Source organism: Cloeon dipterum, chromosome 3, assembly GCF_949628265.1.
Source record: "Cloeon dipterum chromosome 3, ieCloDipt1.1, whole genome shotgun sequence".
In the NCBI taxonomy this organism is placed as follows: Eukaryota; Metazoa; Arthropoda; class Insecta; order Ephemeroptera; family Baetidae; genus Cloeon; species Cloeon dipterum.
In genome coordinates, this window is record NC_088788.1 from 12,083,781 (window position 1) to 12,094,838 (window position 11,058).

The following is an 11,058-nucleotide window of genomic DNA, read 5'->3' on the forward strand; positions in this document are numbered from 1 at the left end:
AGTCAATTCATCCAATCCCCTTTGTCTTTCTATTGCGGAAGGGGGGTCGAAGCAGCTGGTTTCACTAGAAATCAGGGAACTTTGGAAAGGGGATAAAGAGGATGACGCTGAACAAAGGGAGGGGATGGGCCGGTAACTGCGCATTGCCTATGCCTCTATTCCTGACTTCTACGTTTCCTGCTCTTTCTGCTGCACTCATACTCATTTTTTATGTAATGCGATTTACAACGTAATTTTAACTCCTTAATATTCCATGACTTAGTATAGGTATTATTTTTATTTCATGGAAAGTGATCAGAAAAAATAACCAAAATATTTATGTGCATCAACAGCCTTAAAAACGATCTATTCACAAGTTTAACATATATATAACAAATTTAAAGGAAAAACCTTGCATAGCATACACCGACTTGAGGAAACAGGAAATAAAATTGTCTTAAGCTATTATCACAAAATATTTTATTATTTGCCACTGAGCCAAATCTTAGTCGCTTCAATATTTTGCATCTTAATAAGTTATCATTTAACAACTCACCCACTCGAGTCTTTCGCTTATCAACTAAGGAATATTGATTTTCGCCGGGCACAGTTCGTTGCCAAGAGGGACACGATCACAGTGAAAAGAGGCGTCCGGCGCCATCCGCCCACGTCACAACTCTTCTTTGGGCTCCTTGGTGCTTTTAGGCTCCTCCGATGGGCCGTCAGGATCCAGATTCCTGCTGCGACCCCGCTTTGTTCGAATGTGGCCGTCTTCGTCATCTCCTTCCTCAATTGAGTTCACCTGTGACACGTTAAAAGAATTGAAGAAACAAATCGCACTGCCTTTGATAAAAGCACCCCAAAAAGCGTCAAAATTTCGTTCCAGCCCTATTTGCATGAAGGATAAGATTAACCAAAACTTATAGTTAATGCTGTTAAGGCTATTAATGGAGTAGTTCATTACCACTACAAATTTTTGGCTTGTTTTCCCTTAAAAATCCAACTTCTTTTAATTTAATTGAAATTAACTGCAGTTTCTATACTCTGTTAAACAGGTTGAATTTTTTTCTCAAGCTATGCATATTCTGCAATAAATTTATTCTAAGATCAAACCAAAATATACCTCTTGCTACGCATTGTTGCAGAAGTTGCCAAATTGAATATTTAATTTTATTTAAAAACATCATAACGCCCTTAATTGAATCAGCCTTTGTTAGCATTTAGCATCTGACAACAACTCAGTAAAACTTAACAACAAAAGTTCTTTTTCCAAGAGGAATAGGATTTACCCCAGCAACACAATGCCAACCAAACCTTTGAATGCATCCCAGAAATTTAAGGGAAAAAAGTTACCCAAACTAGTTGCTCGAAAAGCTGAGCGTACTCATTTCTGAACTCGTCAACCTGCGAAGTCTCGAGTAAAAATTCGATTCGCAAGTGACGCGAGTCTCACCTTGGTCTGGTCATGCTGCTTTGACAAGAAGTCATTCACAGAACCTTTGAGTCTGTCAAGGATTGAGTCAAGGAGGCGCGCGTCCATGGCCTCAGCCGCCTCTGCGAGCAGTGGATCGCTGCTGGCGCTGTTCTTCGAGTCTTGCAGGGTGACCTCAAGTTCGGGGTCAAGCGACACGGCTTGCAGCAGCTGCAGCGCGTCCTGCTGGAACAGGAAGACGACGGGAATGTGCACATCATTGGTGCCGTCTCCAGACATCGCGAACATGGACGAGGTACTAGACGATGAGCCACCCGTGTTGTCCAGCACGATGGCTCCAACTGCTCCTGCAGCTTCTACTCGTCGCGCCTGTTCAAAGGAAAACATTGACATTAAAAAACCTGCAGCATATTTATAAAATTAATGAACTTGTCAATTAATGTGCTCGTTTTTAAGGATTCAGCAAATTTAGAAAATAAAAATGGATTTATGAAGCGGCAAAATCTTAAGTAGCAATATTTTGGGTTAATAGCATTTAAGATAATTCAATCAAAATTTGCTGAGCTGTCTTCCCTGCGTAGGTAATCAGAGCTTTTAATTATTTTAGCTAAAATATCTTATTTTTTAATAAACTGACGCTTTTAGTGGGGTGGGGGGAAACTGAATAGATATAGAAAATTTTACATAATTTGTGAAGTAAGATACAAACTCAGACCAAACAATTGTAGAAAAATTGTGGATTTAAAATTCAATTCAAAAATTCACAAGCTAATTATTCAAAGGTTTTTAAAATTTAGGCATAAAAATTGACCACTGAGCTTGATTCACCTCTTGTATAATCTGCCAATTCGATACAGGTTCTACTTTTAAATTTCTAAAAGTCCTTGCAAGTAGCGTACTCTATAGAAGATATTTAAAAAGGGGATAGTATAAAATATTTGAGACAACTTTAAACGGGTTAAGCTGAAAACAGAATAAATGAAACATAAAATGTTTATCAGGGCACACACCTTGTCAATGAACATGCAGTCTCCTCTCTCGATCACAGCAATGCGGCCCTTGAGTTTTTGTGGCTGCTCCAGGGCAGCACACACCCTGAGAGGCTCGGCGAGGGCAACTGAGGCGACGACTCGTTCGTTGCCCTTGAGCTCTCGGCCGAAGTGCGCAGGGCCGGCGGTCAGCACAACCTTGTGGGCGGGTGTGTGCGCTGACGCGGCTACGCGGTACGACACGGTCAGCGGCGTCGAATCCGGCGCCTGTGCCTGCGCCTTGGACAGCTCAACCATCTCCTGCATGAACTGCAAACCCTCTTCTGCGTCTGACGCTGACCGCGCCTGTTCAGGGCAGAATTGTACGATTAGTCTGGGATGGGATCAAGACAGGGATGCGCTCGCTCACATTAGCAAAGGTGTGCAGCAACTGCAGACGGCCGTCGGGCAGGGTGATTATTGCTATGCCCATGTCACGTACGGCTTTCATGTGTTCAGGGTTACCGACCTAAAGCAGAGGGCCAAAACATGTTCAACAGTGCAGGCAAACGTTGTTAGTCGACGCATATCAAGCATTTATTTGCCAGTAGTTGCTGGAGAGAGGTTAATAGGATTTTAAAATACACTTAATTATATTTTCAAACAAAATTATGTTTATTCTTTCATACAAATGTTTAAAGGATCTAAAATCTAAAATCAATCCATAATATTTTGCACTAATTTTAAGGAGTGAGTTTTTCAATCCTTAGTTAGACTAAAAATGCAAATCAAATGTTGATTTAGCGCATTGCATAAGTGTCAAACCGTAAGTACCTTCAAATTATCTGTTTTTTGAGTTACTTCAAAAAAGTAACATGCAACACACTAAGATAAAAAGAACTAACCTGGAACTGGACGGCATGCAACTTCCTGCGGTGCGACCTTCTGGGGCACATTCCGTTCACCATGTTCTTGAGCGGCCGACGCACAGACTCTGGGAACAAGTGCAGCGTGCTGGGGCAGGTCCTGGGTTCGTCAGGGTCGTGGCCATTCTGAGCAGTAGGTTCGATTGGTGGCGCAACTTTGAGTGCGCTCGGATTTAAGTGGGCTGCAGACGCGTTGCCACTGGTCGACAGACTCAGGGGCAACAAGTGCGCCTCGGTGGTGAAGATGAACTCGTCAAGATCAAGCACCAGGTCGGCCGGCTCAGCGAAGAGCAGGAACAAGTACTTGAAGGTCTCAGCCAGAACAAAGCTGTCCATGCGGTCCTCGTGGGCCGCCGTACGCACGTCTTTCACCGCCGCGTAGCCGCACGGCACTCTCGCGTACTTTTGCAGCGCCTGCAGGGCGTGCTTGCCCACCTGCAGGTAGTAGGGGTCTTGGGTTGCGCGGTACAAGAAGTAGGTCGACTCCAGAAACTCGGGCCGCAGAGGGTGCTGGCCCCAGTGCACTTGGAAGTCGGTGGTGAACGCTTCTGGCAGCAGATTGTGCCGCTGGATCACCTACGAAAAATTACAAAATCTTTGAGATTTTTTGATACAATTTTTACGTTTTCTGACAAGCTTTGAAAATAGAAAGAAGGCTGCAAGAAAATGAATTTTCGGATTTTTCCGCAACTGATTAAAAAAATGAGAAAAAATCACAAAATATGTTCAAAAAATCCCAATTCAGTATGTAGTGAAATCTCTGCCACCAAAATCGGTATTTTGAGAAGGCCTCAACTGCAAGATTTTAAAACTGAACCTAGTCTCAAGAAACAGCTGATAATTTTTCTGGCGGCTGATTGGCCAACACAATATTTTAGTGAAATTTGTTTGTGCTTAGATGGACAGCAGAGGCCGATTTATATTTGGCCTAATTATAATTTTTATTGCAGCTAACGTGGCGTGGCACAAATGGCACAGCTCCACACCTAACAATTAGCCACAATCACGGGGTCTAACCATGTGACCAATAATTTAATTTAGGTGCCTGCACTTGCAAGAACTCTAGAGTTACATAGATCCAATCTTCACTCTACAAATACATGCTATTTACAATATTTTTAAATGCGGATTTTTGCAGACATTTTATTGTGTAAGAAATAAAGTTGTTTCTCATAAAACGATTGAAACAATAAAATGTTAAAACAAGCACTCACCTGGTAGAGCATTTCATGGGTCTCCACAGCAGGCCTGATGTCGCCCTTGAGCACCTGCAGTCCCGGCCAGAAGGCGAGCAGCGCGTCCATGAAGTTCCTCGAGTTGGTGTGCGGCCGGTGCATCAGCACATCAAGCAGTAGCGGCCCCTGGCTGATGTACTTCATCACGGCATCGTAATGCCTGTTGAAGCGGCCCAGGTACTTTTCCTCGCCTAGCAGGATGTACGCCTTGAGGCAGTACTCGTAATATGAGTCGATGCCGGCGCCGACGCCAGAGTCGCGTCGCACCCAGTCCCCTGAGTGGATGTTGAGCACCGTGCCCATCAGATCGGACGAGCGGTGCCGCATCTGCCACAAGACGTCCATGGCGCGATGCGCCTTCTCCTCAAACACGGGCTCGCCAGACAATCTGGAAAGCGCCGCCATTTCTAGCACCATTGTTCCTGAAATTACAAAATAAACTAAGCATAACTCTAATCGAAAATTTCTGCCTTTATTTCCCTAGTGGCGAGAAGACGAAAAACATAAATGATGTTTTTTCTGGTTACACAGTTATAAGGAAGTTGCAGTGTGCAATAAAACTTATTTCCTTGTCATAATAATTAAAACATTATCAGCCTTACCTGCGCAAGCTGTGCATGTTTCCCTCAAGTTCTCCAGAGACCTCATTCCATGGCGTAAATTAATCTAAAAATAATTTATTCAAAATTTACTTTCCATTAAAACTGATTTTCTTTTATTAAATACATAATTAACTGCTTGTATTAAGTAAAAGGAAAATATCAAACTTAATAATGTTCAATAATATTATGCTTAACTTGTCAAATTTACTTGAAATTAAAAAAAAATATTAACAACAATCAGCTATTATAAGCAAATTAGTTTTGATAACATTTAATACACTCAACAAGAGGAAAATAATACAATTTTCAATGGTGTCATGAGTTTAGCAGAAAAAGAGAGATACAAAACATTCACCTAAGCTAATTTTGCTTTATTATTCGAAGTAGTCATATTGTTTTGCTGCGAGGCAAAAGACGTGTTTTGCTTTGTGATGTAAACAACTGCTGCGGTTTACAGCAGTTACTCTTGCATGAAAATTTTGATAAACAAACAGAAGTTTTATCAACAGAATAAAAGTAAGCGATAAAAACCAAGTTTCAACGGAGTCCATGAAAGCACCACGTCAAGAATAAATTTAATATCTGACTGAAGCAGGGTAATCGTCATTTAAATTTGAAATTATAAATTATTCTGTGTGAGAGTACTGGCCATCAAATTTCCTTGAAAGGTCAATGAGATAACGAGAAAACCCAAACGCATTAATCCGATTCCATTCATGCAGCTCTTTCTGAATTTATTTTACTTACTCTGCCATGAGGAATTCCAGTGGTTGTATTGAACGCTGGCAAGAGACGGAATCCAAGGTCCTTGGCCATGGACAACAGCTCGCCTCTATACCAGGACATGATGCCGGCACGCTGTTGGAAGTATTCAGCCAAAATATGCGCAGATAACAGCCCCCTGATATTGGGAAACGGTAAGTAAGAACAAGTGTAAATTCAATTTCTTGAAAAAATCAAAGTAATTCTGAACGGAATTGTAATCATTTGGAATTAATAAACGGAGCTAAAATTTCCAAATCTAGCAACATTCTCCAGAAATTAAAACCGCACTTTAGTCAGCATGAATGTTATGAGTAAAATATTAAGTTCCCTGTGCATCAGGATTTGAAAATCAGAGTCAAAAGATTTTACCCAAGCATGCGAATGTTGGTTTCGAACACAGAGACAACAAGGTCCGTGTCGAAGGTGACGTCGCGAATGACCAGCTTTACGCCATGTTCAAATTCCTCAAAGTCACCGAGTACGGCCAGCGTGTCCAGTGTGTCCACGAGGGTGAGGGAAAAGTTTCCGAGACTGTCATCTATGTCGCCACGCGACGGCTCCTGGCCTCTGACGCGACCTTTGCAGCTCAGCGGCATCAGTTCGTCGGCCGGGTATGCATTTTCCTACGAAATTAAATAATAATTTAATTTAGGCTTTCAGGCAATCTTTCAAATATGCTGTCTTATTTACCATGTAAGCGCGGTATGCGTGGTAAAACATGTCCCGCGCTTCCTCTCTGCGAAAAAAGTGTTAAAATTTATCATTATTATCATCTCTGGCGCAAAATGGATAGTTGCAACACTGCCCCCTTTAATTATGGTCCATCAAACACGATGACAAAAATATTTCGAAAGTCGTTAGCTGACGTTGACTGTAAATAATTATCTCTGAAAATGGGACTTCCAGAATGAATTCCCAGTGCTTTCTTCTTTAAATCGGAAAAGAATTGGAAAAGAAATTAACGATATCTTTGGTTAAAAAAAAAAAAAAAAATAGGAAACTACTCTTATCTTCTATTTTTCTCATTTTTTAGCAAGGCAATAGATAACTGGACAATTCTGTTCAACTATTTTCATATTTATTGGTAACGCAGGCGTTTCATGCTGGGATTTTGCATGATGTGCTGTCGTGATCTGTTGGGGATGGAACGCAAATAAACGACGCAGTACAAACAAACCGGCAAGTCAAAGTCAAAACCCTCGAACAGCCAACATTTTTTACGCCGCTCGAAAAACCAGCAGTGAGTGCGTCTTATCACGAGCACAACTAATTATTATTCCTACCAAGAAGTAAAAGGGCAGATAAAAAGGCTGGCAGAGGGCACATTTATACCTTTTATCTATAAAGGTAAAGGAAAAGAACAAAATTCGAGAAATTCAAACAGCACGGAAAATTAACTATCGACGTTTTCAAGTCGTGTAAGCCTAGTTTTTCCACCTGGACGGCGCTACGTCACAGCGACCCACAAATAAAATGACGCTCATGAAAACCGCAGGGCCGGCAGGGCGGGTCCACCCTGAACTGCAAGGAAAACGCCCTGGAGACTCATTTCGGGGGATATTTTCACCTCCAGAGAGGTGGCAAGGGTAGCAAAACGGGGGCGTGGCCTTGAAGGTTCACTCTGGCAATGTTACCTGAGCTGGCTGCGCTCCAGGGCGTCCATGGCGAAGGCCGCGGGACGGGGCCCGATCAGGGCAAGCAGCCCTAGCAGCAGCAGCGGCCACATTTTTTCTCAGCGCATCACCATTCGTGCCACACTGATTGCCCGCTCGGCTCGAAACATACGCACGAAGATAACACGTCAGTCGTCAACACGCCATTTTTCAGCGATAACACCCTCAGCTGGCGCCGAAGCAGCGGTTCGAGGCAGGAGCTAGATACGGAGGGTGCTCGAGTGCTCCAAATTTGCACTCAAGCGCCTTGACTCTTGCAAAGAATTGTTTAAATAAATGACACGTGACGCTGAAGTGCACGAAGGAGTTTGAAGGTCGTTTTGAGAGCGCAGAATTTGTCCCGTACTTTAGCACGTCTCAAACTCCTATTCGTCTACCCCACTTCATTTGACATAATTTCGAACGGGAGAGGGGATCAGCCTTAAGAGGTTGAAGAATCTCAGTCAGGTCATTATACTATCAACCTACACCTACATCACAAGAATAATAATTATATTTATCTTGGAAAAATGATTTCTAAATAAAAATTTGTATCCGCGCATTAACGAATTAATTAAAAATATTACAAAAAATTAATATATTTTAAAAATGTAATCGCAGGCTATATACATAATGCGTCGTGGTAGCGGAAAAAAATCGAAAAATTTCTCATTACTCCACAACCAAACGCGAACGCGAATTTCTTTTATGCAAGGAAAGGGCAACAAATCAATTCAACAATTCAAACTTGTGGGTTTGTTGAGCGATGCGCAATTTTTCGAAATTATTATACGAGAGATTCGTTGAATAAGGATATACCAATTAAAAAGCAAGCAAATAAAATTAAAATCAAAAATACATAATTTATTTAAATGAATTTTATATACAACAATCAGGGAAATTCTCTCAATCGCAATTTAATCGTGGTTAGAAAATGCACAGCCATATTCCGCTAAAAGAGGATTTGTGATCACTGCTTATTTATGCGGGTTTTCTGTTGTTATCAGAGCACTCAGCACAAACGTTTTTTGTGTGCTGTGGTAAAAAGCTTTATGGATTTTTGGACATAGCAGCCTTTTCACGTTCATTTGCACTTGTATGCGTTTTAACCATCTCCAGTAGTCTGTTCTCGTCGTAATTTAAACGGCCACACACTTCATAAACCGCCATGATCAACCATCTTTCTCTATTTGACAGGCTGTTCTTTATTTCTTTTGCTACGGGCAAATTAGAGGGCGCGTTTTTACGGGGGCGAGGCCTGCTCACACCAAAGTTATTTAGGTTATTTTCTACTACTACTTCCCTCTTTACTGGCTCCTGGCGTTGACCCTGTGCTAATTGTGGGTACCTTTGATTGTAAATGTTGGCACTAGGATAGTGTGAAGGCAGACCAGTCTGCGTACGATAAGGGGAAAGATCAGGCCGCGGATGATAGGGAGGAGGCGGAGGCCGGAAAACATGAGTATTTATTTTTCGCGTCTGGAATTGGTGTTGGTTGGTAGATACCGGCACTGGCATAACAATTGCGGGTTTCTGGGGGACGCGTGGCTGCTGTGGGATTCTTGCTGGCATTTTTTCGGCAGGTTGACCAATTAATAAAGGGGGATGGGGTTTTCGCAATTGATGGCAGGTAACGGATGGTCCCACAGTTCGAATAATCTGCTGCCGAAGCCCAGCGGGTAGAGGTGCATTTCGGTGATGCTGAATTTGTGTGGATCGCAGTTGTTGTTGCTTTGGGGCTGTTCTAACGGGGTGGTGAGCTGGAGTCTCAGCAGGCTGAGCAGGCACACTGGCTCTTTCGGTTGGATGGCTACGGTCTTGATGAATTTTAAATCTCCTACAACACAATTAATGTATTTGTTAACTGTCAATTATCAGATACCTAGCCTCCCCTTCCTCTATTTCATAATATTTCTTAGAGGTTGAGTAAAAAAATACGCTTCTAAGACAATTAATATAATGGCTACAATTTTAAAATAATTCATGCATTTCACACAAAAAGTATTAACTTACATTGCTTTTGTTAATTGTTTTATTTTTTGAAGGCGTGTTTTCTTTTTGGAGAGATTGTCGCTCGAGCTGCGTGAACACCTATTAAAAAAGTTCATGTTATTTCCAAATAAGTCAAAATGCTTGTTTGAGTTTGACGATGCTGAAAAAATTATATATCAATTAGTTTTTATAGTTTTCGCACGAGAGATGAAAACATCCATGAGAATCAATATTTTCACTCGAGGTCGGTAACAGAAAATGAATAGCAAGTTTTCTCATCCTTGAGTTTTTAAAAATAATAACTTATAACTTGTCAGCAGGGCCGATTCCTCACGAACCCTGAGCTTTATTCTCTCAGCCATAACTACGGAAAGGGTTTGACTGCGTATTTAGCCAGTCGATAAAGGCAAGCAGGGTCGGTGGTTTGAAATCCATACCTATGGCGGTTTATTGGTGTCGGATGTGATGAGAGTGGCTATACTTAAGGGATGAGCAGGGGAGAGAGCAAGAGGTGACCTGACTTGACCGGTCCGCCGCCAGCAGGAGAAGAGAGAGCGGGTGTGTGTGCGAGCACTCCCCTCCGTGCGTATAGTGGTTGTATGACCTGAGACTCTCCCTCCACGCACGCTCCCCTTTAGGCGACCGAATATTTCACATTGGTTACCTCGTTACAAATAATAGTGATCGTAATATCGTCAGGTAAAACCCTGACATAACTCTATACCAGTTTTGGTGAACCCAGTCTACTAGTTATTTTTTTAAGGTGAATCATAATAAGCTAATTAAAAACATTTTCAAATAAGAAAAAAGAAAAAGATACAACAAAAATCACAACGCACCTATTTCATGAGCCGGCTCCAAAATCAAATATTCTTTGTTAAAAACAGGCACTTATAACGAATACTTTCTATTTCGCAACAGCAATTTTTTCCTTTAAAGCCTTTAAATAAATTTTACAAACCCCTCTTACAAGATATGAATATAAGGCTAACTAACAGCTAAATTCAAACATTATATTGCCAACGCCTTCAGAACCAATGGTTTTTTAATATTATTACTTTCCTGTTTAATAGCTACCACGATTTTCCAGTCAACAACAACTATGTTTGGCAGTTTTAATTCTGCTCTGCAAAAGGGCACGAACCAACATAGCTTAGCCTTTGTCCAACCCAATTAAAAAAATATTTAAATAAAAAATTTAAGACTTCTTTCCTGTGCATGCGGCACAAAATGAATTAACATTAACGAAGGTGAGGTCTTGTTATTTATGTTCTCCAAGAAAGTATATTATTTTTTGTGTAGAATCAGAATCAAATACTCACTATGAATAAGTTGTAATCTGGTTTTTGGCACCAATGATCAGCTTAATCGTTTTTTCAGGAATTTTTGCAGACAAGAAGAATTGCTAAAATTCCCTTCCAGGATTGTTTATTTCTTTAGGAGCAGTATTCTTGAAGGATTCTGGTTCAGCAAATGAATCAAACGCGGCGACACACAGTCTTTAGCT

General features: G+C 41.4%; 1 protein-coding gene across 2 annotated transcripts; it reads right to left on the reverse strand.

Moving 5' to 3' along the window:
* Positions 1-442: 442 nt before the first annotated feature.
* On the reverse strand, positions 443-7,882 carry Edem2 (ER degradation enhancer, mannosidase alpha-like 2). Of its 2 annotated transcripts, XM_065486860.1 has the most exons (12): positions 7,542-7,882; positions 6,598-6,643; positions 6,277-6,530; positions 5,890-6,043; positions 5,143-5,206; positions 4,520-4,962; positions 3,285-3,881; positions 2,810-2,908; positions 2,422-2,745; positions 1,433-1,780; positions 1,333-1,383; positions 443-781 (listed from the first exon to the last, which is right to left on the reverse strand). In XM_065486860.1, exons 1-12 carry the CDS (start codon positions 7,631-7,633, stop codon positions 650-652), a joined length of 2,604 nt encoding a protein of 867 aa, XP_065342932.1. In that variant the 5' UTR covers positions 7,634-7,882; the 3' UTR covers positions 443-649. The 2 variants fall into 2 exon arrangements, with proteins under 2 accessions (XP_065342932.1, XP_065342933.1); XM_065486861.1 differs by lacking the exon at positions 1,333-1,383 and having other exon boundaries at positions 7,542-7,880.
* Positions 7,883-11,058: the final 3,176 nt, after the last annotated feature.

What these genes read in the sequence shown, in the direction of transcription:
- Edem2 (XM_065486860.1), bottom strand. Translation starts at nt 7,633, where the DNA reads ATGTGGCCGCTGCTGCTGCTAGGGCTGCTTGCCCTGATCGGGCCCCGT. An exon ending in ACTGCATGTTCATTGACAAG is followed by an intron (nt 1,781 to 2,421) that starts GTGTGTGCCCTG and finishes TCCTTTGAACAG; the next exon opens with GCGCGACGAGTAGAAGCTGC. An exon ending in TTTTCGAGCAACTAGTTTGG is followed by an intron (nt 782 to 1,332) that starts GTAACTTTTTTC and finishes AACGTGTCACAG; the next exon opens with GTGAACTCAATTGAGGAAGG.